The 27,109-nt window shown below is 33.1% G+C and overlaps 1 protein-coding gene across 1 annotated transcript; it reads left to right on the plus strand.

Annotated features, from left to right (window-relative positions):
• Nucleotides 1-922: 922 nt before the first annotated feature.
• On the plus strand, nt 923-25,537 carry LOC133198264 (neurogenic locus notch homolog protein 1-like). Its single transcript, XM_061334386.1, has 30 exons — nt 923-1,635; nt 3,479-3,620; nt 3,722-3,834; nt 4,159-4,238; nt 5,124-5,338; nt 7,857-8,084; nt 14,246-14,362; nt 14,631-14,741; nt 15,095-15,208; nt 15,415-15,528; nt 17,466-17,579; nt 18,469-18,582; nt 18,914-19,030; nt 19,223-19,336; nt 19,502-19,621; nt 19,978-20,091; nt 20,182-20,292; nt 20,463-20,576; nt 20,752-20,865; nt 21,535-21,837; nt 22,018-22,338; nt 22,540-22,707; nt 22,816-22,920; nt 23,071-23,184; nt 23,419-23,532; nt 23,656-23,769; nt 23,979-24,092; nt 24,295-24,621; nt 24,756-25,070; nt 25,284-25,537. Exons 1-30 carry the CDS (start codon nt 1,255-1,257, stop codon nt 25,451-25,453), a joined length of 4,812 nt encoding a protein of 1,603 aa, XP_061190370.1. The 5' UTR covers nt 923-1,254; the 3' UTR covers nt 25,454-25,537.
• Nucleotides 25,538-27,109: the final 1,572 nt, after the last annotated feature.

Below are 27,109 nucleotides of genomic sequence, written 5' to 3' on the forward strand. Positions count from 1 at the left end.
TTAAAAATAATTCATAAGTCAAAATATTTATAGAGTAGAATGTTTATCGGGTTTCAAAAAGAGATATCGATCTTAAGTGTTTTAATCTATTCTCTAATTTTGACTTCACATGAATAAAATTCAATGGTACTAAAGCTGATTCAGAGAATTTATGTCCTTATGCAAAAGCTAAAAGATCTTAAGAGAAACTGTGCAGAAACTTTTAAGTGTTTCACACAGCCAGAAATAACAGACAGACATTTGGACACATCCAAACTGACATCCCCGTTTTCAATAAAAGCGGAGACAAAAAACTACAATAAAAAACAACGTGCCACGCAGAAATATCTAAATGCTATGTTTCTTTTTCCTAGTGTTGGGCATGTATCGTTGAAGGAACCTGCGTTATTTTTACGAAAATATGTATATCTTCTATCCAGTCACATCAATACAGACAGAAGCCCCATTTATAATAACAGTTAAGTAATATCATTGAAAGGTTTTCACCTTTAATAGAATTATTTACCTTGGTAATAAACTATTTTATCATTAAATGCTTTTTTGAATCTTCCTCAATTAGACTTAACTCAATTATTTTCATACGCATGACTTCATAAATAACTCCGGGGAGCGAGCTTAATGTCGGCATTAATGTAAGATGCCCCTAAAATTTATTTACATAATTTACCACGGGCGTGGGGAAGAATGGTTTGTAACCACTTCTCTAATTGAATATTAAAGCCATGATTTATACGTTTTTATAAAATTCCAATTTGATAAGGGTTCTGCAATGGAGACAAATTTGGTCTAGAATTTTTATTATTGAGGCTGATATATTTATTTATTTTACATGTGTTTTTTAACTTGGACATTTATGGTAATTTGTGTAGACCACTAAGCTTCCATTAAGACTTTGGTCGTTACGTCAATTGTTGACTTGTCATCATTTCATATACTTCTGTCGCTAATAGCCATCTTATAATCATAAAGATTTATAAAACGCACTCATTTAAATGTTAGTTCGTGTCAATTTTTCAGAGGAACTTATTTGTTACCAGGAAATTCTTCATTATAGATCCGACGCCATTAAAATATGCAGACATGCATAGTGTATAAGTGTTTCGAAAAACGGAATTTAGAAACGTAATAGCTGTTCTTAGTTTGAAAGACTAGGACAGCGGGCACACAAACAGTGATCACACGAATGAAAAACAAGTGAATTTGAATATACATTGTGGACTTCAATCTTGATAATAATTTCCCTTTATTAAAAATATGGATGAAACAATTAAAAAGTGTGTGAACACATTTAAGCATGAGAAATGTAAGATTTTTGAGAAGAATTCACAAGGAATGTTCAGAACATGTGACAACAGACAAGATCTAGAATCCACGAGCCTCTTTACTGATGAGGGACATAGTCTACTTTGGAAATGTTCATCTGTCAAAGGAACATGTACTCTCTGTCTAGAAAATAAACATAGAAATCCAAACCTACCAGTAAATCAAAACAGAGTTCCAAGGGACTGCAAACAGTGTATTAAAAGAACAGAGTTCTTTACCGAAAATTGTAAAGAAGTATGTTTTAGTTTGAAATCCATTCATCGCAGAAAGGAAGGTAATAACGCACTAGAAAATCAAGGATATTGTTGCAAAGTAAGTACCATTCTTTAACAGAACTAAAGTATGTCATCATCAAAAATAATACCAAATACGGTACAAAGGTATGTCATCATTAAAAAACTGTAATACCAAATACGGTAGGAAGGGAACTAAAATATGGGGGAAGTTCTGAATTCATTTACCTCTGAGTATAAATTAATTCTTTTTTCAAACTGCTTTGATTTTTTGATTGAGTGATGAAGATATATGTGACCAATCATATCTGATATTTGTCCACAGTTCATTATCGCAAAAAAGTAAACTTTTATCACTTGTCAATGAAACATGAAGATAATTAACAGTATTCAATCTTGGAGGTCCAATAAAACGATGCAAATTTGGAGCAGAGCAAACACGGACCTCAAAATTTAAAGGTGGGATCAGGTGCCATGGAGGAGTGAGCATTCCCTGCTGACCGGTAACACCCGCCATGTGCTCCTTGTCATGATCGAAAAAAAAAACTGAAAAATCTGTAGACAGTTCAGTATATAAATAATGGCTTAACAATTAGTATGAAAACCGTCAGTCAGCATTTGACTCAATGATAGGTTGTATGTGCTGACAAGGTCATTGTTTCGACCATAAACATGCGAAATGATGACTTCAAACTATTGAATACTATTAATAGTTCTTTATTGGTATATTGGAACACTTACAAATTCCTATACAGAGTCTAAGACAAATTAAAAATGGTAAATTAAATAAAAAATAGAAACAACAAGATTAAAAATATCTTCAATAAGAAAGATTCTTTTAACGACTGAAGGTAATTAAATTATTGTTCCGAAGAAAAGAATTTTGTTTGCATCATTTGAATGATTGAATTTCTGCTTCAATTAGTAGGCGTATTATTCAAGTAGAAATAACATTAAATAAATAAAAATATCTCAAGTTATATGAAATACATGTATGTTAATAATCTCAAAAGGAAGAAAAAGAAGTTTGTCATTCGTGAAATACTCTCAAAAGAAATGTTAGTGAAAAGAGTTGTAAATGACACTTACGTATTTACTTCCTAACCTTCATTGTTTGAATAACATTTAGGTAATAATGGTATACATAATTCAACTTTCTGTCAAAATAAATATCCAGTCTCTGAAATCGGCTAAATAGAAATACTTTTTTTCAGCACTTATTTAAGAAAACATGTATATTTTTTCCTTTCTTTCCCTGGATTTCTTTCCAAATATTATCACATTTTGAAGAATTTTCTCTTGTAAAACAAACATTCCAAAATTTTAAGGTTGTGATAAAAGTGGTCAATTATGATATTTTTTACTAAAATATATCTTACTGTCATTTTTTGATGAAATGAAACAAAAAACCAAATGTTGAAAATTTCATTAGCATAATAATATCTGCTCGACACTCACATAAGAAACAGACTCCACACACAAGTACATGACTGACAAAATACATGTAAAATAGCAGACGAAAAATTCTAAAAACAAACAGGTAATATTTATTAAAACTAGATTAAAAATGAATTAAAAGTTGAGCTAATTTGCATTATTACTCACATCACAAGGAGTTTCAGCAAATATTCAGAAAGGAAAACATTTTTTAAAATGAAAATTATAACAACTATGAAAAAGATAAGAGTTTTCATATTCAAAGAAAATCTTTTGTATGTAAGTAAAAGTGATGAATGGCAAGTTTTTTTTTTTATAAAGCTTAGCTCTACAAACAACACAATAAAATTATTTGAATAAAAAAATTCTATATCGATGATGGCGCACCATCATAGTGACATACCCTCTCACACGTATATGTCGATTGTTCCTCTATATATTGTACGAATTCAAAATTTATCAATGGAGCTTCCTTTAATGAACAGCAAACCATGGATATCAATCCCAGAGCCAAATGTTCATTAACTGAGAGAAGAAGAGTCACTGCTTCCACACATAAAGTATCCCTCACAGCGTTCATTATGATAATACTGACTACATCTCTATTTCCAATGGCAGCTTCACAAGGTTGTAGAAATAGTTTTTTTTAAAATATGGTTTATCAATAATCTGATTATAAATATGCATTTGTATTAATTATTATTTAGGATTCACTTGATTTTGAACAGATTCACAACGAAGATATATAACTCTGATTATTGATAATGTGGATTATAAACCTGGAATGGAGGAAAATATGTCTCGAGAATTCAAAGATCTCGCCGATACACTTTGTGTCGAGGTATGAAATATCAGGCTCATCTGACAACAATTTTGTGCTTCCTTTACCAAATTTCAGAAGATTCAAAACAATTTCTAAGCACTAAAGTTTTCAAAGTGCATTAAATTGAGAAGATAAAATTTTTGCGTATTTGTTCAGACAACTATATAGATAGAGCTCATTATAAATGTAACAGCATCTTAAACATTGGAAAATGTGTCACTACATCTTGAGGTAGTGGCTTTCTTATGAATAAACAAAACTAACAAAAAAAAAAAAAAAAAAAAAAAAAAAAAACTTTGAATACTTAATATGTCATATCTTTTATCATTCTAACCTCTTCAGTTCAGCGGCTTTTTTCCAAACACCGAAGTTCTGAAAAAACGTAAACATCACGAAGATTCTTGCCATGTAGATAATCTCAGGTAAGCGACATGTACTCAAATCTACAAAATAAAAAAAACAAAAAAAAACAACAAAAAGCATATTATTGTTATTGTTGTTGCTATTTTGTAAAAATCAAGAGATGACGTCATAAGTATATTTGTTCCTTATCTAGAAATATATAAATAATTGAATGTAATGAGGGGGAAAAAAAGAAACATAATGTTATTCTGATTGGTGTTGCAATTTTGCAAAAGTCAAGAACCGACTTTATAAGTATATTCATTATTTATCTTGAAATATAAGACTTTTTTCTGAAGCTGACACTTGATATATAGCTTGTTAATCAATGAATGGAAATACTCTTATAGTTTATAGTGTATGCTATCCTACTTAAAGAAAAAACAGGGAAATTTGAGTTTAGATAGAGGTAACAATTTATAATATAGTTTCGATTAGAATACTAGGCAAAAAATGTAAGAAAAATGCAGCGACAGTCCAAATACTCTTAGTCGGCATTTAAACACTTTTTTTATAGAAAGAACAATATCAGACAAAAGTACCTTCATATGTCCTTGTTTAAATTATTTAGGAAGTTTGTGTCCATAAAAAATAGTGTTAAAATTATTTATGCCTTTTCTCACCCTTCAATTTCACAATAAAGGATTCCTTGTGTATTTTACAGAAATTAAAAAAAAACTTAAATACACTGTACTTACATAATAGTGATTTTGGTTCGAATCCCTTTTGTTTAACGTTGAGAACTGCGACCACAGCTCAACTCTGACTAAACAGGAACCCAAGTAAAATTTAACATTTAAAATGTTTATTTCTTTAGATAACTACTTACAATAAGTTTTATCCCTTATCATTCTTTGTCAAACTTACCCATCAGAATTTAATGACATGTGAAATATTTTTTCTAGGAAAACTACAGCTGGAAAGGTGGAAGTGAGATTAACTATTGAAAACTTAAGCCAGAAAATCGCCGAATCGGAAGACGGAGTTCTAAATACCATTCTTCAAAATTCAAAACAGCTCACTCGGGAAGGAAAGGACTTGATTGATATAAATAATAATTTAATACCCATATCATCTATACATATTACAAACAGCCCTGAAGCAGGACCACAGATATCAAGTAATTACCATTTTCTTCAAGATCATAAACCATCATAGACTTAGATCACAATCTGTTTCACGGTGACACGGTATAAACACGAACTTTCTAAAAAGGTCTGTAAGAATAACTTTTTTGTTACTTTTGAGATTTCAGAAATTAAACATCTTACAGATCCTATAAATTTTGCATTAAATCTAAGATTTTTTCATGAACAATGGGTCTTATGTTCAAACTATCGTAGTTCAGAGTTTGTTAAAACTGTGCCGTAAATACCTAAACTGTATGTTATTTGTACTGTTTTTCCCATGAATTTTCTGACAACCCATTCAAGAATATCATTTTTAGCTCACCTGAGCTGAAAGCTCAAGTGAGCTTTTCTGATCACATTTTGTCTGTAGTCCGTCTGTCTGTCTGTCCGTCCGTCTGTCTGTAAACTTTTCACATTTTCAACTTCTTCTCCAGAACCACTGAGCCAATTTCAACCAAACTTGCCATAAAGCATCCTTGGACAAAGGGGGTTCATGTTTGTTCAAATGAAGTGCCACGGCCTCTTCCAAGGGGAGATAAATAAGAATTCGTGAAAATTTGGTGTCATCCTTCAAAAATCTTCTTCTCAAGAATCCTTGGGCCAGAAAAGTCGAAACTTATGTGTAACCTATATTACATAGTGCAGATACAAATTTTTTCAAATCATGACCCCCGGGGGTAGGGTGAGGCCACAACGGGGGATCAAATTTTTACATAGAAATATATAGAAAAAAAATCTTTAAAAATCTTCTTCTCAACAACAACAAAGCCACAATTAGTTATTTTGATATGGAATCATCCTCAGGTAGTGTAGATTCAAGTTTGTTCAAATTATGACCCCCGGGGGTAGGGTGGGGTCACAATGGGGGATCAAAGTTTTACATAGGAATATATATTGGAAAAATCTTTAAAAATCTTTTCAAGAACAGGAAAGCCATGATTAGTCATATTGATATGGAAACATCCCCAAGTGTCAGGGTTCTCCATCATTTCAAATTTAACTGTGGCGCAAGACCTGCGCGAAGTGCTAATATTCGCGGTCATTTCGCGACCTTATTCGCGAAGAAACCACAAAATAAATTGAACAACATACAACCCCAATAAATCAATAGTTTAATTTACAAAGGACCTTTATTATTTGGCAAATTAATTAATAAATTTAATAATAAAAGCAATTAATCGATATCGATTAAACATAGTGTAAAACAAAATTAGGATGTTTCCAAAATAAATGCATACTGTGAAAAAGACCCCCCCCCCCAAAAAAAAAAAGAACACATACGTAACTTACAAATAAATGAATATTAGCTTATAGAATTTGAAAATGAAAGTACCAGAAAAACAAGTTTTAAGCATTTAAATCCATTTTTAAAAGAAGTTTACAAAAGGTAAGTTATACAGTGTTCATTAAAGGACAGAGGAAATTCTGGTACATGTAAGTCAGTCACTCAATCACGCTAACATCCGTATATATTTGCAATTAACGGTCTGAAGACTGAAATATCTTAAAACTTGTAAATTAAAAGAAATACTTAAGCAGTTAAGAGTTATAAAATAATATTTTCAATTGGTGGATCTATCGTAAGTTTTTCAACATTACAAAAATACATGATTACAATACACATACGATTTTTGACATGCTGTGCCAATGCAATTTTAGATAAGTGATTATCTGTAGAACTATTAAAGCATGAACTAATTCATATTAAAAGTTCCATTTGCAATCATCGTGAAGGGTGGATAAATGGCTTGTCTCTTTTCATTGAAGTGTCCAGTGAGGTTTAGAAGATAATTGCTTGTGCAAGCCAAACAATGGGCCCTAATGAGAATAAATTAATGGTTTAGCATTTGAAACTGGAAAACCGTACAAAATTTGGAGGTTCACTTGGTTCATAAATTTATATATTCATCTTACTGACGACGTCGATCTTACTGTGGCGCTAATATTTTAACAGTGGCGGAACTATGGCGCTGATTTTTTAACTGTGGCGCTAAAGAATTTAACTGTGGCGGGGCCGCCACGTTAAACAGCCCATGGAGAACCCTGAGTATTGTAGATTCAAGTTTGTTCCAGGCATCCACCAGTAGTAGGGTGGGGACATAATGGGGGATCGAAGTTTTACAAAAGAACATATATAAGAAATATCTTTAAAAATCTTCTTCTCAAGAACAACAAAGCCATGATTAGTCAAATTGATATGGAAGCATCCTCATATAGTGTAGATTCAAGTTTGTTCAAATCATGACCCCCCCCCCCCCTTCAGGATAGGGTGGCAGACGTCTTCAAGAATAGCAAAGCTATGATTAGTTATATGAATATAGAGGCATCTTCAGAAAGTTTAGATTGAATTTCATTCAAAACAGGGCACCTGGGGGTAGGGTATGCCTAGAACAGGCGATCAAAGCTTTACATATGAATATATAGAAGAAATCTGCTGACGAAGAACAGCAGGGCCATATTGACTCAGGTGAGCGTTGTGGCCCATGGGCCTCTTGTTTTTTATTTCAGACCCACTACTAGAGAGCGAAAGAATGAGAAGAACCGTGAACACATCCCCGTCCCCACTGGTCAGCGAGGGCACCAAGGTGGTGACAACAACCCCCAAGCCACCTGTCACCACTGTAGAAATCGTCTGGGCTACTAACTGGTGGGACGTGTTCCTGTCGCGTTACAACTGGGGAGGGACAGCGGATTTATTTGAACCTGACACGGGGTCAACTCTATCCAGACTTCCTGGTAATGAATTTTAAATTCACCACATTTATCTTAAAGCCTTATTTCATTCTTTACGATGTGCCACTAATGTTTTCCTCAATGTAATAAATATGAATAAAGACAAATTTGACTTTAATTTGAAATGATTTAGTTTATAGTTATTTAAGTGGAATCCTGAGTAGTTGAAGTTAATTTGAAAGATATGGAGATAACGAACAGTATTCAAGTTAAAAGTCCATTCAAACAATACAAACCAGGATCAGAGCAAACACGGACCTCCAAAAACATCAGAGGTGGGATCAGGTTCCATGCGGAAGAGAGCATCCCCTGCCGACCGGTCACACCCGCCGTGTGCTTCTTGTCATGATCGGGAAATAACGGAAAAATCCGTAGAAAATTTAGTGTGTAAATAATGGCTAAACAATCAGTATGAAAAAAGTCAATCAGCATTTGATTTAATGATAAATTTATTTGCTAAAAACGTGGACATTCATTCGTTATTCGTAAATTCAATTTCCATGTGATGGTTTTGTGTATCAATCTGATGATTTAAAATATTTGTTTCTTGTAAATATCATTCATGGCAAACAAGAAAACAGAACAGGAACGTGTCATGTACAGTAATATTTGCAAAATTAAAAGCATGTTTGATACACATATAAAATGTACAAAGACTAGCAATTTACGAAAATGACACATCTAGATCATTCATTTTTTAAATACATTTTTTGAGGCCAACTTGATGATATTTCCAAATTCATTTGACCATTCAATTCATTAAGATGATAATTATGGACTTTTTAAAAAAAATGTTATCTAATACATAATATCGAATAATGAAATTCTGTGTAGTTTGAAGAAGGTGTCATTCCTTTTCAAGTTTCACGTAGCATACGCCCATCGTTACTTTAAATTGAATTACGCGTGGGTGAACTGCCTTAATTAAACGAGGAAAGCATTACCTATCTGGCTCTGGTGAAAATGGAGATTAGGCTAGGTGTTTGTCATTATATAAAGATATTTAAGTCATAAAAATGTATGCATTTTTAAAAGTGCTCTTAGCTTATGACAATCAAAATTAACTTTTTCTTTAATTCCTTTTAGTATTTTGCTGCAAAGTGTGAGAGAGATTTTATTCGGGTCACATGATAACATTCTAGTTAATTTGAGAAAGATATACTGGATTTTTTTTATATAGTTAGAAACTAATCTGGCTGTGATGAAATAATGGTGTGTTTACTAAAACGGCGAAACAAATGCTACTATCAAAATACTCATGCTCACTCCTCCATGGTACCTGATCCCACCTCTGACGTTTTTGGAGGTTCGTGTTTGCTCTGCTCCCGATTTGTATTGTTTTAATGGACTTTGAGCTTGAATACTGTTCGTTATCTCCATACATGATTATAATATATTTTTTCTCATAAATATTTTTTTACGAAAACATTCCCTGGTTAATACGTAGAAACAATATGCAGATGTTTCCCTTTTCTTTTCTATTTTAAGCACATCCATTTATGTAACTAGTGCTGATGAATAAGCAAAGTTATGAAAAACCTTTCTTATTAATCTTTTTACCACACGCAGTATAAATATTTGTTCTCCTCAATTTACATATATTTTTGCATACATTTTAAAAGCATTTTCACAAAAAGAAAAAAAGGATCATTTGAATTTTTTAAGTAAAAATGTTTATAATTTTTCATATTTTTGACTTTGTGATTCATTTTGAAAAAAAAAATATTGCATTTAAATTGAAGACTGATTTTCCAAAGACAATTTTTTTTCATGAATTTTAATACGTATATCTACAGCAGTGAAGGAGAAACTTCAGGAGTGCTGTACAACAGTATATTTTAGAAGTGGTGTAAATCAGATGTGGATACTTAAAAACTCCAAGGAACTTTTAGAAAATTTGAAATCACAAAATTTTAACAAAATCAATAACATTGATTTTATACAATCATTCCCCACGATAAAATAAAATCCAGGCTTTTTGAGAGCACATACAGCTGTTTTTTTTCAATAAAGATGGAACTCGTTAATTTTCTTACCTTTCCTTTTGTCATTTGCAAAATTATTTTGTTAAAAAACATACTGATTGTACACACAAATACTTTGAAGTTGATATCAAAAGATGCTTGAGTTTCTGATTGACAATATCTATGTAGTTTTTGGAGATCAAGTATTCCAACAATCTGTTGGAATTCCCAGGGGGTACCAATTGCATCCGTATATTAGAAGACCTATTTTTGTATTCATATGAAGCAGAATTTATTCAAAAACTTTTACATGAGAAAAAGAAAACACTTGCTATGACATTTAATTCGACATTAAAATAGATGGACCACGTGTTATCAATTAATGATAGTTACTTCCATTCATATTTCGACTCGATATATCCCACTGAGCTTGAAACAAAACGAAGATACCTCAGGGTCTGACACATCTGTTTCATATTTGGATAATTTCCTAGAAAAAAACTTTAATGGTAACCTAACAATCAAGCTTTATGATAAACGTGATGACTTCAGTTTTTCCATCATCAACTTCCCTTACTTATGTAGCAATATACCCTTACCACCTACTCTGGGGTTTTTATCTCCCAGTTAATTCGACACCGAATAGAATGCTTTACGTATAAACAATTTCTAAAACGAGGCAAGCTATTGACAGACAAGTTTATGAAACAAGGATATCAACATTCTCGATTGAAGTTATAATTTTGCAAGTTTTATGGTCGATACTATGACCTTGTCAGTATCTATCATTAATCAATAATCTATCATTAAGTCAAATGCAGTCTGCTTTTTTTACGTACTAATTGTTAGGCCATTATTTACCCACTGTCTACGGATTTTTCCGTTTAACCCGATCATGACAAAGAGCACAGTTGGACCAAACTTGAAACCATATCACTTTGTACACTCTTACAAATAGCTTAAAAATATGAATAAAATCGAATATAAAAACAAATAGAAATTAAGTTACCAAAATGAATTTGAAGTTCATTTATATCATGAAATATATGGAGATAACGAACAGTATTCAAGCTCAAAAGTCCATTAAACAAAACAAAATAGGAGCAGAGCAAACACGGATCTCCAAAAACATCAGCGGTGGGATCAGGTACCATGGAGGAGTGAGCATCCCCTGCCGAACGGTCACACCCGCCGTGTGTTCCTTGTCATGATTGGAAAATAACGGAAAAATCCGTCAACAATTCAGTGTGTAAATAATGGCCTAACAATTAGTATGAAAAACGCCAGTCAGCGTTTGATTCAATGATAAATTGTATTTGCTGACAAGGTCATTGTGTCGACCATAAAACTTACGAAATGATGACATTAAACGAGACTGCTGATATTCCTGTTTCATCAACTTGTTTGTCAATAATTTACCTAGTTTTAGAAATTGTACATACGTAGAGCATACTCTTGCGTATCGAGTCAACTGAGAGATATAAACCCCGTATGCAGGTGATGAAGGTATATTGTTGTTTAAGTAAGGGAAGTTGACGATTGGAAAGTTAAAGTCGTCACGTTTATCACAAAGCTTTTTTGTTAGATTACCATTAACGTCTTTTTCAAGTAAAATATCCAAATAGGAAACCGATGTGTCAGACTCTGTGGTTTCTATTATCTCAAGTTCACCGAGATATCGTATCGACATAAGAATGGAAATAGCCATTGTTAATTGACAATGCGTCGTCGATATATCTAAATGTCGAGTTGAAGGCCACAGCAAGTGTTTTCGTCTTTTCACGTATAAGATTTTGGACAAATTCTGCTTCATATGAATACAAAAAAGGTCTGCTAATAACGGGGCGCAATTGGTACCCATGGGAATTCCAATAGATTGTTGGAAGACCTGGCATCCAAAAACCACATAGATATTGTCAATCAGAAACTCAAGCATCTTTTTAATGTCAATTCAGAGTACTTGTGTGTACAATCAAAATGTTTTTTAAGAAAATAATTTTGCAAATGACCAATAACAAGGTAAGTAAATTTACGAGTTCCATTTTTATTGAAAAAGCAGCTGTCAATGATATCAAAAAGCCTGGACTTTAATTTATCGTGGGGAATTTTTGTGTATAAAGTTGAAAGTCGTAAGTTTTTAAGCTGTTGATTTTGGTAAAATCTTGTAATTTTAAATTTTCCAAAAGTTCCTTTGAATTTTTAAGTATCCACATCTGATTTACACCACTTCTCGAATATATTGTTGCACAGTACTCTTGAAGTTTCTCCTTCGCTACTATTAATATCTTAGTGAGGAGTAAGGAAAGAGGCTTGGTTGAACATTTACTGGAACCCACTATGTATCTTTGTTTGTAAGGATTTTTATGAAGTTTCGGAATCCAATATAGATATGGTAATTCAAATTCATTTTGGTTGTTTGGAATATTAAAAATATTCAAAACTGACATATGATTTTGAAGAATGTCTTCCTTAGAAAGGGAACTATGAGTATAAGTTGGATTACCACTCGTAGAATTAAATCCAAGTTCCTCTAAAATACATTAAATACACTGAGCCTTACAAACAAAGACAATGTTGTTATCATGCTTTGTCAGCAGGGACCAGTACGTACTGATCATGTAATCTATCTAATTCTTTTTTTCATTTCTGGATTATTGAATACAGAAGGATAGATGGCTCTCATATTGCCCCTCAATCTTAAAATGCGCGATTTTAATATACATCTGATACATTTAATCCATTCTGAGAAAGTGTCAAGGTCTTCTTTTTCATGTCTGGCCCATCGCCTGGCGTAATCCTCTACAGAATCCATAATATTTATGAAATTCCAACGCCAGTTGAAGGACCGGGGTTCCGTATTTTCAGGACCTTTTAAAATTAGTGATCTAAGGTCCTCATTATTAACTATATTTACGTCACCAGTAATAACGTGTCCAGCAGGACTATAGTTATAGGGTGAAGAAGAACAAGAACACGATGGAGGATTATGTTTCAGAAGTCATCATTTCGTAAGTTCTTTGGTCGATACAATGACCTTGTCAGCAAATACAATTTATCATTGAGTCAAATGCTGACTGACGTTTTTCATACTAATTGTTAGGCCATTATTTACACACTGAATTGTCGACGGATTTTTCCGTTATTTCCCGATCATGACAAGGAGCACACGGCGGGTGTGACCGGTCGGCAGGGGATGCTCACTCCTCCATGGCACCTGATCCCACCTCTGATGTTTGGAGGTCCGTGTTTGCTCTGCTCCTATTTTGTATTGTATAATGGACTTTTGAGCTTGAATACTGTTCGTTATCTCTATATATTTCATATTCGATATCCAGACCCTTTAAAGTTTTCTTGTAATTAAAAAGTTTGGAAGCAATAGTCGATGTATATTTGTAGGAAATACAAGATGTAGTCTTTAACTTGAAATATGGTGGAATACGAGACTGGACCCTTTTGTGATTAAGAATATTACTTATATTAACCGCTACAATTCCTTTGTTGGCATATTGAAATTTAAGGAAAAAACGGATTGTTTTAGCTGCATTTTCTTCAGTAAAACGTAGGGGTTTAAAAAGCCTATGATTTGCAATATCCATAATCACAGATCCGAGCCTATATTCTGGTGTCGAGGAATCAAAAAATGGACTTTCCTTGACCTTTTCAAGAAGAGTATGTAAAAGTTTCAAAGGGACAAAGTAAAGTTTTGTGCGGATATGATGTAGACCTAACTGTTGATTTACGTAAGGTAGTAATGAATCAAAAGAGACATCGTGTATTAAAGGGTTACTGTAAGACCGATGCCCATGACTACGCTTACCTCTCTGTTTATGGTTAAAAAGTCCCATCACATTTACATTGTTACACTGTTGACTCGAAAGATTTCCAACACTATCGACATTGTCATTACATCCATAGGGAAAGGCTGTCCCTAGTTTTCTTATCCAAAATTCTTCTCGTTGTCTACGGAAAGGTGTACTCAGTGATGGACTGTTTGTGTGGTGGCAAATCTTTTCTAGAATTCTAACTTTCAATGACAAAATAGAATGACCAGGTAAATTAAAATGCTTGATTTTACAAAAATCAACAGCTTAAAAAAACTATAGAAGTTGTTGTGCTATTGAAAGTAGCACGTAACCAATTGTGATGTTGTTTTCAACTATCGTATCCGGATGACAATTTATAATTTTTTTTTACACACAGAAGTTGACAACTGTCTAATGGAGGATCCCTGTCAAAATGGCGGAACTTGTGTCAGTGACGAAATGTCCTACTCCTGTGTTTGTACAGATGGGTGGTCAGGACAACATTGTGAAAGAGGTATCAAAGCTCAAAAAATATGGAACACCAAAAACTGTTATTTAATCCTGACAATTTGATATTGAGAATAAGACTCACCAAAGATCTTATTTGGCCTTGTTATATACTAAAAAATTAAAATTCTTACATTTAGATAAAACGGAGTAAAGTTTTGAAATCAAGAAAATAAAGCCTTTTGCAATTCATTTAAAACTATATAGAATAAAATAATAAATAACATTTCTCTGTTATCCTTATACATGTGCATATCATCTTATGACATTTACAGATTTGGACGAATGTCGAAGGAATCCTTGTAATGGACGACCCTGTACCAACACTCTGGGGTCGTACAGGTGTGAATGTCCCAGCGGATTCACGGGGTTCGACTGTACTCAGGGTAAGAAGCAATTTTAAATTAGTGGATAAAGGAATAGACAACATCCTGATTAAAAACTCTTCAAACAATTATATATAAATCGACCTCTGCAAAATAATTTTTAAAAAAAGGATTTTCTTTAATCATGGACAATTTTCAAACAGACGGAGATGAAAATTAAATTTACAGAACATTTTGAGTTATTTACATGAGCAATTTGAGAAAAAAAAAATCAATAAAAGGCCACAGAAATTTTACACAACTTACAACTTACTGATGATCTCTCTTCCAGAGGAGCAATTCATCTTAAGCCAAAGAATCCCAGGATTATTATTTTGTATGATGTTTTCATTTTATTTATGATAATCTTATAGATTTAGATGAATGTGAGAGCAGTCCATGCCAGAATAATGGAGTTTGTACAAACACGCAGGGCTCTTTTACCTGTGAGTGTCAACAGGGGTGGACCTCCACAACCTGTGAAGAAGGTAAGTTCTAAAGATAAGGAAAGCCATTCATTTGTTTTTAAGTTATGGATAAAATGTTTGAAAATTCTTTGCTTGACTGAAAACATATAAGCAAACATATTCACCCAAGTGAATACTAAATGCCATTGTTCTTTTTTTTTTTTTTTTTTTTTTTTTTTTTTTTTTTATGCATATTACAAATATTTCATGGTTGTTTTTGAATACAGATTTGAATGAATGTGTTTCTAATCCATGTAAAGAAGGCAGTAAATGTGTAAATAATGAAGGTTCCTACACGTGTGAATGTGACAAAGGGTGGGAAGGAAAAAACTGCACCACGGGTAAGTAGAGATGGCCTCTTTTCTATCATTAATATCTAGCTTTACCTCAGCCAGTGACAATTATAATTGTGGGAGATTTCATACCATAATTCTGTTCCCTATGTAAACACCTAATTACCATAAACCACATATACAGGTAGCAATAAACAACACACCAAGACACATGCTAGTCATCATGGTTTTACAAAGTGGAAAAATATACACTTGTTGAATTATCTACATATATCTTATCTTTGCTTCCTGTGTTTCCATTAAAAGTTAAAACATATATTTACTCATTAAACGATTGTAAGAAATCTTAAAGTTCTCCCAAATAACACCTAGAATTCTTTAAATTTCTTCAAATAAATTGTTGTTGGGATTTATTTTACAACACTTCATATGAATTGCCATATTGCACTCAATGATATTGTTATTTAGTAATATTTTTGATAGTAAGAACTTGACATAAGAACACTAGTATAAAAATAATCCAAAATTAAATATGAACATAAGGAACATAAATAAAGCTCAAACTCCACATAGACATTACAAATAGAGAGAATATCAAACATAGACACCTAGAAACATCAGAGATGGGATCAGATGCCATGGAGGAGTAAGCATTTCCTGTCGACCGGTCACTGCAGTGAGTCCTTTGTATTGTTCAGTTAAATCGAGTGATCTGTAGGCAAATCAATATGAAAGAAATCCCCTAGCAATTTCTTTAAATTGTCTGTCAGCATTCGACCTAAGTACAACTAAAAAGTTCTTTGTATTGACGATAGAATTTGCGAAATATTAACATTGAAACAAGATCGTACGACTTTTCACCACTTTATACAACCATCTCACGATGAATTTAAGATTGGACTTTTTGACATCATTGCCATCTGTTTCTTCAATAAAAATAGATCTCGGAAATTTGCATACCTTGTCATTGGTCATCTGCAAGTTTATTTTGTTAAAAAAAACTATTTGATTTCATAAAATTCCCTTGTTTATGTAGCAATATCCCATTTCACCTGCATATATGGAGTTTATGCATCGCAATAGCATGTTCTATGTACGAACTAAAACGAGATAGGCTATTGGCAAATTGTTGATGATACAAGGATGATACGGGAAAATGCAAAAGTTCATGACGTCACAATTAGCATTTAGACGGTCATGTGTGAAAAATGATTTGTATGTTCTTTCTACATGGAATTTCAATGATCCAGAAAGCATAAATTTTAATTTTTTTTTTTTTTTACATCACTTTCATTTTTAAGAAAAACACAGGGCAAGATTTGTATTGAAACCGTACCTTGTTCTTTGTCAAGGGTCCAACGGCAACGTGTTGATTCAGGACCCCTGAAGTTGTGCTCTTATCTTTGGTCATAAGAAGTTTAACTATTGCATGCTACATTTACAGATAAACTTAGATATACTCTATATTAGAACTGTGAAATAGACTAAATGATTTCAGAGAATATTCAAATGTTTTGAAAAGTATTCAAATGTGGAACAACGGGTAAGGGGCATAATTGACGGATACTTATTGCAAAAGGCACATTACTTCTATTAGTATATTATGGTTATCCTAAGAAATTATGGAAATAAGAGTAAATCAAAATTAATGAATATTTGATATGAGAAGATAATAATGTATCAGTTGTAAAAATGCCATGGCATAATTTTAATTACTGGCTACATTTAAGAACAATAATACGTTGTTAAATTGCTAGAAGACGGAAACATATATAAACAGAAGTCCTCAGCGATATTTTTCGTTAAAGTAAAAGTGAAATATTCTTTGGACAATAAGGATATGATAATATGAACATCAAAGGGGTGTTTCTTCTTCTAAATTCACGGTCCGGAGTCCACATATAATTCTCTCCAAAATGGTAGGGATCCGCTATAAACAAACGTAAAACGTAATTATGCATAAAATGGAAGATTTCTTATTTCAGATGTCGATGAATGCCTTTCATCCCCATGTGGTAGTAATGGAATATGTGAGAACAGTGCTGGGTCCTTCTATTGTTCCTGTAATAAAGGCTGGGCTGGGAACACCTGTCTTAAAGGTAACATGTTATAACTGAACATTTAAAGAGAGGGTCACACATGTTATAACCCAACATTTAAAGAGATGCTCACACATGTTATAACTGAACATTTAAAGAGAAGGTCACAAATATTATAACTGAACATTTAAAGAGAGGGTCACACATGTTATAACTCAACATTTAAAGAGAAGGTCACGCATGTTATAACTCAACATTTAAAGAGAAGGTCACACATGTTATAGCTCAACATTAAGAGAGAGGGACATACATGTTGTAACTCAAAATTTAAAGAGAAGGTCACGCATGTTATAACTCAACATTTAAAGAGAAGGTCACACATGTTATAACTCAACATTTAAGGACATACGCAGCGTAGGTTGAACTTTATTGTCTTTTTCCCTGGAGTTGAAGAGTTCCAATACTTGAAGGAACTGTGTGATACATTTTATTGTTTATATATGCTGTTGTACACTTCTTCTAAAACAAGTCTGGATAAATAAAACATCTAGAATATATGTTTAGAAATTTTTGTTTATTTTTCTTTGAATTATACAAGAATTTTCATCAATTTACATCTTTTCAAAACCCCTGGTAATACATGCTGATTTTTTGTCTACGAACATCTGATGGCAATATAATCTTAAATTAAGAATATCTTGAAAAATTATCAGTAGGTAAGGTACGTTGCGTATGTCCTTAAAGAGAAGGTCACACATGTTATAACTCAACATTAAGAGAGAGGGACACACATGTGATAACTCAACATTTAAAGAGAAGGTCATACATGTTACACAATGTTATATTTCAACATTTAAAGAGAGTGTCATACTTGAAAATTTTTGCTCCCTTTACACTGTAAACAGTATGTTGCAGTTTTACCTGTGAAGTAAAATAGATGTTATTGTAGATGAAGATGAATGTCTATCTTCCCCTTGTCAGCACGGATCGTTTTGTGAAAATACTGAAGGATCCTACACATGTTTATGTAAGGGAGGATGGGAAGGAAAAGATTGCGACCAAGGTCAGTAACATATCAAAAGGTCTATTTTTATTATTATATCTAATTGATATTGTTAGGCCATTATTTACACACTGAATTGTCGACGGATTTTTCCGTTATTTCCCGATCATGACAAGGAGCACACGGCGGGTGTGACCGGTCGGCAGGGGATGCTCACTCCTCCATGGCACCTGATCCCACCTCTGATGTTTGGAGGTCCGTGTTTGCTCTGCTCCTATTTTGTATTGATTAATGGACTTTTGAGCTTGAATACTGTTCGTTATCTCCATATATTTCATATTATGAAATATTTATTTATTTGACTATAATTTGCAACTTTAATTTGTAATAGATGTTGACGAGTGTCAAAACCAGCAACCCTGTGCCAATGGGGGTCTCTGTAAAAATACAAATGGTTCCTTTCAGTGCGTGTGTGTACCAGGATGGACTGGAGGAAACTGCACAGATGGCAAGACATCATTTTTATTTTATTTCTCACATAAAAGAATCATATTTCAAAATTGAATTTATTTCGAATAAAACTAAAATTTATCCAAGAAAAATTGTTATAGAAATCTATTTTTCATCTTAAAAAATAAGAAAAATTTGGTATTTCATTAGAACTCATTCATTCGTATTTCTCCTTATTTTCGTTCTTCAGACGTGGACGAATGTTCGAACTCCCCATGTGGGGAGGGTGTTCCTTGCTTCAACACGGAAGGTTCATATACCTGTAAATGTCCTCCAGGATGGACAGGCAAAAACTGCACAGAAGGTCCATTGACTACATTTTCTTATACTTGTCTTTGTTAGGCACTTATCTACAGCAAATACACCTAACCATCATTGTTCACTTCATGTGTTATACAAATCCACTTCTTTTCTTATTTTGTATGTCCAAATTTAACCGCTCGTATTGAAATTAAATAATTTTTTCCAGACGAAGACGAGTGCCTAAGCGATTCTGAACTTTGTAGTAATGGAGGGGTATGTAACAACACAGCTGGGGCATTTACATGTGAATGTACCAATGGCTGGACTGGGAAATTGTGTGACCAAGGTAGAATCTTGTTTTTGAAGTTTAATTTTGATATATCGATCACTAACATGTCAAATATACACATGTACGGGATATGTTAAAACAGTCATCATGCCGAATTAATCATTTAATCGAAATTCAAGTTTGATGTCTTAAACACCTGGATATATTTTGAAAGTACAGTCCTGATCGAGACATCGAGCATACATGCTAACACTTCTATTTACGGAATCTCATTTTTTTTTTATTCATTAACAAGAAAAAAAGTAAAAGATATTATTTAAATAGACTGAAAATGGTTGTTTACAATATTCTGCGTATGATACATATTTGTATCTTAAACCTGAAAAAAGTTGTTTTTTATTGTTGTTGTTTAGATGTAGATGAGTGTCTGATGTCGCCTTGTCCCGAAGGTAGTAGCTGTGTTAACTTGAACGGATCCTTTACGTGTGAATGTATGGTAGGGTGGACAGGACAATACTGCGAAACAGGTGAGTGAAGTCATGAAGTCCCATCCTTATAAAACAAGTTAAATATTCTTTGTTATTGAATTTACATAGCCTTCCTTCTTATTATTCAAGATGTAGACGAATGTTTACTGACTGACTGTGGTAACGGGGGCACCTGCTTTAACTACAATGGCTCTTATGGGTGTGACTGTTCCCCAGGATTTGCAGGGACTCCATGCGAAGGTAGTACAAAATGTAATAGATGGTTTTCCTAGAAAATAAATACTTCATTAAGTTATGGTAAACCCCAGTTGAAATAGGATTCGAGGAACAGGGTTTTTAACGTTTAAACTTATCATACGTTCCATTAAGAAACAAAACCTAATCACAGGATATTCATTCTTGATATATAGATGTTGATGAATGCCAGGATAGTCAATGTGCCAATGGGGCGGCTTGTGAGAATACCCATGGATCTTTTGTGTGTAAATGTGACTCAGGATGGCAGGGGAATCAGTGTGATGAAGGTAAAGAATATATTATTCCATTGAACAAAAAAAAAAAAAATGAAAAAATACGTTTGGACTTTTATTCGAATGTATATAATGATATGTCAACTTTAATGGAAAAATTATCAGTCTTATATTTTTTTTTTACAAGAAGTTGTGATTCAGATACCAAAAAAAAAAAAACTTTTTTCAGACGTGGATGAATGTGTTCAGAATCCCTGTTCTAATGGAGGAGCTTGCCAAAATTTAAAGGGATCCTACCAGTGTGACTGTCCTCAATCTTGGGTTGGACAAGACTGCACAGCGAGTGAGTAGAACTTCAGAAAAAGAATCAAATTCTAAAGGATATTTCAGAATTAGACTGAAGCAAAGTGGTTCTTGGGGGGGGGGGAGGAGAAGATAATAGGTACAAGATCTAAATATATAAAATCCTCTGAAATATTTTTAGAGACATTGTGTTAAACAATATAGGATGTAAGACACATGTCAGATTTCAAAGTAGGAGATTTAATGTTATGGAAGATAATAAGCCATTAAAAATTCGCAATATGTATCAAACTTCAAAATTCTCTGATTCAAATCTGCCAGATTTGCTGAAAGGCCTTTGACAAGCAAGTCATTTGCAAATCATCGAGACTCCATAGTTGTCTTTCAGTACAGATATATACTTATTAATATTATCAGCATAATCATAAAAAGTCAATAATTCTCTTCGAGATTTAGAGATTTAACAAGCAATACACTTCCTACATATTCACTTATCTTACTAATGGTTTGAAAGATAGTTTGTGTGTGTGACTGACATACATTCATATAATAGGGAAGCGATTCTTCGGGTCCATCTGCTTAGCAGGCGACATTAAAAGCGCATTTACGTAGATCCGGCCACGTTTTGAAAATTAAGGATACATTTTACACCTACATTATCAAAATTAAACAATATGCTAAATTATAGAGCCTCTATTTTGATTATAAGGAATGTTTTTGATGGGAGCTGAAGGAGAGTATGGTTCTAGTGTTACTATCAGCTGTGGTGTCCAACGCTTGGAGAAGTGGAATTCAATCGAAGTGAAACATGGAAACAGGACCTTATATCAGGTCAATCCAGACGGTATTTTTACTGACTTTACCGGTGGTGGGGTCAAAATCAACAGTAGTGTCGTGGGTAATGGAGCGGATGTGTCCCTGACCTTCCAGAATCTACGATGTGAAGATGATGGAAAATATCAGTGTACTGTAGATGGAAATTCTAAAAATACTATGAACCTCGTTGTGACAAGTAAGGGGTTTTATTCATCACAGCAGGATTTGAAAACTTTCTTAGGATTATCGAAAAACTAAAACTTCTTAAGTAATTGATTATTTTGAAAACTTGCATTAAGGTACTCAGTATTTTATTTAAAAAGAATATATTTCACAATGTAATAAATACTACTCACAAATAACTCTAATGTTACAGAACCCCCGTCTGGAGAACCAACCAGGATTTCAAAGACAGAAGGAGTTTTGAAGAATCGTAGAGCCATAAATGTTCAATGTCAAGGACACCCCTCCTACCCTTATGGAAGTCTTAAGTTCCAAGTTAAAATGCAAAATGAAGCTGTTTTCAAAGACTTTCAATTTCCAGTGCAAGTTCAAGACGACCTCTCTGCAGACTGCTCACGTACACAAACTATGTATGTTGACTACAATTTTGGCCAAGAATGGGACCAAGCTACGATTCGATGTGTTGAGGAAGAGTCTGGGAATTTTGATGAAACAGTGATAAATGTGCTTCCAGGTTTTTAAGAATATTTGTTTAGTTACATGACATTTCATACATATTTCATACTGTTGTTTAAACGCGTTTGTCATATTGGTACCAAAATAGAAAAAAAAATGAATACGATGTTATCTGAATTCTGGAACTTGTACTATGTATCATTCGTTTGATAAATACTCCTTAATAATAATATTTTTTGTGTGTTAACTTTCATCACAGACAATTTTTGCGAAAGAGCATCCATTGTAACAGAAACATTTCTGGAACATCCGCATGATCCGAAGAAATATGTACAGTGCCTCAACCAACTACCTAGAGCAGTTATGGAATGTGATGTCGACACGTGTTTCCACGAAAATGAACAACAGTGTGGATCTTGTGTTAAAGGTAAGAGAAAGGGCAATCTAAATACATGCATCATTCTTTAAATATCATAAAAGTTTGTTTGTAGTGATATGGTTGTTTCATGTAGATATATTTTTCTTGCACTTGCAGAATGTCAAGTAAACTTATGTAGAAATAAAGCCTCGTGTTGGATTATCAATGGCGTTCTTTCCTGTCAGTGTTCTAGCGGCTGGAGTGGATCTTTATGCGAGATGGGTATGTGTTCTTTTCATTCTATATATTTATATTTAGTCTGCAACAGATGACACACATGGCTGATAAAAAGAAGAAAAATTTAAAACATTAACCATAGCCATCTTTCTTTATCATTTTGATGTCAGGAATACTCAATTTGAATAATTTCAGATGAAGATGAGTGTTTATCGTCCCCTTGTCTTCACGGAGGATCGTGCTATAACTTACCGGGTGCCTACATGTGTAATTGTACAGCGGGCTGGCAAGGACCACTCTGTGATACAGGTACCTCTGCTTGAAGCTAAAAACATAGAATTTAATTTTTTCTTTCCTTCCAATGTGTACAATAACGGTGTTACTTTCAAAAACAACAGCAACAAAAAAATACATTGAACTAATCAATATATACATTTATTCATTTCTTTCAGATTACTATTTTGTTAATGTTTGTGTTTTTGAAAGCTATCTGATGACACATAATTTGTGTTTTATTTTCTACATTTTTTGCATCATTGACAGATGTAGATGAATGTTTGGCGAATCCCTGTGCCAATGGAGGGCAATGTACCAACACTATTGCGTCCTACACGTGCGCCTGCTCGCCGGGATGGACAGGAAAACAATGCAATACAGGTAGATATAACGAATAATAATCAGTTTGAAAATATGAATTGGCAATATTTGTACAGAAGTACCTTAATCAAACAACTGCATGAAAATTATTCGCTAAAAATGAGAAATTTTCTATCATTGAAGATATTGACGAATGCTTATTTTCACCTTGTCAAAACGGGGGCACTTGTGAAAATCAACCAGGGGCATATTCCTGCACTTGTTCCGATGGATGGACAGGGACATACTGCGAACAAGGTACATTGTATTTCTGTCTAATTATCCTCTTGAGTTCTCATATTGTCTTCATCACTGCATTTCCATCTAAAAATATTGTCTGGACAAACATATGACTCCTCTCAAAAGAGCCAACATCATTCTATTTGTTTGATGTTTTGGAACCATTAAACAATACCCGTTTTCTGCTTAAATAAACACAAAGGGTGATACTTAGATTTGTCTTTCAGACGTTGATGAATGTTTACTGAATCCTTGTATTAACGGAGGGAGATGTACTAATTTGATTGGATCCTTCACCTGTGACTGTCCTCAGCCGTGGTTCGGAAAAATCTGTGAGAGTGGTAAGGTCCACTTCAAGAAGCAGATCTGTCGTTTGTATATTGAAGATTTCAAGATGCAATATAAACATAAAATCTCTCTTCATTTAAATTTATGATAAAAGCATATGAAACAAATAAAAAGTAAAAAGTAATTGAAATATTTCATTTCGCCGACAAGGAAACATATGTACAACTTAATCAATGTTTTGGAATATTTTTCAAGGTCTGTTTGTTGACGGTCATCGAGGAGAGATTGGCTCAGCTAATGTAACAGCTGTGACGTGTTCTGTATTTAATTACCAAGACTGGAAGCGTCTTGATATCATTCGGAGTGACATAAGAAACAGATCAGTGGTTAGAGTTACTCCTGATGGTAGTATCAACTCAGTTTTCAATAAAAGAAATATTCAGGTGATTTACACACCAGGAAATGCACAGCAACCAGCGGAAGTGTCATTACAGTTTACGCGCTTGCGCTGTAGAGACGAAGGCGTGTACAAATGTGTTTTAGACAATGGTCAAAATCAGGATGCAAAAATAATTGTTACAAGTGAGACTTTTTTCTGTTTAAAAAATGTTATTTGAAAAATATGTGAAATTTTTTTGTAAGTATGAGGAGAATATATGAAAGAGAAGGGATAAAATATAATATTTCTAAAGATTTTTTTTTTTTTAATATTACAGATCCAGCGCGTGGAAAGCCTGTTATTTCAAAGATTGAAGAGTTGTATGGGGAAGCTAATATCGCATTTAACTGCACAGGATACCCCGGATACCCGGATGGTGACCTACAATTCCAGGTTAAACTTCAAAACGAGACAGCCTTCCATGATTTTACATTTTACAGCGCTACAAGAAAAAACGTTGACATTGGATGTGTCCGAAAACAAACTGTTAATGCCACTTATTTTATGAACATGGAGTGGAACAGGGCAAAGATAAGATGTAAAGCCAAAGGATCCGAACTGTTCGATGAAACAAATGTCTATCTGTTATCACGTGAGTTGGTCTACATGATAGCTTTTTAAAGCTTGAAATAGAAACAAAAGCTTTTTAGTAAAGCAGATAAGGTATTATGTAAAAATGTTTTTATTTGTTTGAATTATTCATTTCTAAATATATTTTCTTCTTAGACTTTTCATCAGAACATTATTGAAATGTAAATGTCAATTATTTTACATGTGTGGCAGATTTTATTTTCTCTTTCTATAGCCGAGATTTGTGCAACTGTTCCACTTAATAAAGGCATTCGTCATCCATACAACAAAGAAAAATACATCACGTGTACAAGAGAGGCACCCAAAGTCCGAAACTGTCCAGACACCACATGCTTTGATGACAGAAACCAACAGTGTCTCTTTACATGTGACAATGACGATTAAAAAAACCTTGCAAATTCTGAAAGAAATTTAATTGAAAATTTATTCAGACACCATTTATTTTTTTCTGTAAAATTATTCCTTTTTGTTGCATTAATAACATTTTTTGCTCATAGTAAAATAAATTGTTTTCTTTCTCAATTACAGCTTTTAAACTTTAAATTAAATTCGATTAAAAAAGAAGAAACATGAATATAATGAAAAGTTTCTAATGAACCATCTGCTTGTGAAAGGAATTGCTACATTAATTAATCGTCTGTTTAAAAAATATTGATGACAATTGAGTATCATAAAATTCTTCATGTCACAGTCTTACAGATTCATGAAACCAGCGCTTGATTAAGAAAAGAACGCTTAAATCACACTTCAAAGCATTCTCCTTTGTTCAACAAGCTCCCTCTAACATTTAATTTTTTTTGTTAGAGGAAATCTCAAAGACATGAATAAGTGAGTAAGACAATAGTTTGAAAGCCATAGCCACATAAGGTCGGGTTTCATCTAATAGCGAAGGGATGTGACGTTTGATGTTCATGAAATCTTTGCTCCTGTAAATAATTTATCATTTTTATATCGGATCGACAAATAAAGCGAGACAAAGTTTTCAAAAATGTCATACTTAATAAATATGAATGCTTAATGTAATTTTCCATATAAAATGAGATGTTAATATCAACAGTAATTACCAAAATTATGATCAAAGTGGGTTTTTTTTATATATATGATATCATGCAATTTACAGAGGAAGAACATATACCAGGACTTTTACTCCTGGTAGATTTTGAAAAAGCTTTTGATTCCTTGTCTTGGTTTTTATACAGAAATCTCTGAATTTTTTTAATTTTAGTAATTCTATTAGAAAATGGGTTGATATTTTTTACACAAATATTACAGCTGCTGTTAATCAAGGAGGAAATCTATCACAGTCTTTTAACTTACATAGAGGCTGCCGTCAAGGAGACCCTTTGTCTCCATATTTATTCCTCATTTGTGCAGAAATCCTTGCAATCAGCATAAGAAACAATAAAGATATAGAAGGAATTCAGTTTATGAATACTGAAAAAAGTTAACTATGTTGGCAGATGATACTTCTCTAATATTAGATGGAAGTGAAAAATCACTTCAATCTAGTCTCACTACTCTTAAAAAATTTGCGGACATGTCAGGTTTGCATATAAATTATAGTAAAACTCAAGTAGTTTGGATTGGGTCAAAAAAGGTAGCAATGATACTCTATGTACAGATAATATGTTAGAGTGGGGAAAAACAACTTTTAAATTATTAGGCATTGAATTTGATACAAATCTTCAAAATATATTTATGCTTAATTATGCATCTAAAATTGGTAACACTGGAATAAGAGAAATTTAACTCCTCTTGGTCGTTTGACAGTTTTAAAAACCCTTTTACTGCCGACCTTAAATCATATTTTTGCGTCTCTCCCAAGTCCCTCTGAAATACAAATAAAAGAATTAGAAAAGATTTTCTATACATTTGTAATGGGTAGTAATAATTCAAGACTGAAAAGGAAAATTTGTATAATGAATTATAAGGAGGGGGCTTCAAGATGATCAGTGTAAGAAAGTTCATTATGTCCTTAAAACTAGTATGGATGAAAAAATTGTTACTACAGGACAATGGGTTGGATTCTTTTTTAGATGT

This window comes from Saccostrea echinata, unplaced genomic scaffold, assembly GCF_033153115.1.
Source record: "Saccostrea echinata isolate AGI-Se365-2 ecotype Australia unplaced genomic scaffold, CSIRO_AGI_Sech_v1 ptg000001l, whole genome shotgun sequence".
In the NCBI taxonomy this organism is placed as follows: Eukaryota; Metazoa; Mollusca; class Bivalvia; order Ostreida; family Ostreidae; genus Saccostrea; species Saccostrea echinata.

Bases quoted from the DNA above. Each gene is read 5' to 3' on its own strand.
- LOC133198264 (XM_061334386.1), top strand. From the start codon at position 1,255: ATGGATGAAACAATTAAAAAGTGTGTGAACACATTTAAGCATGAGAAA. The intron at 3,621-3,721 runs GTTGTAGAAATA...GATTTTGAACAG, and splicing joins TCCAATGGCAGCTTCACAAG to ATTCACAACGAAGATATATA. The intron at 17,580-18,468 runs GTAACATGTTAT...ATGTTATTGTAG, and splicing joins TGGGAACACCTGTCTTAAAG to ATGAAGATGAATGTCTATCT.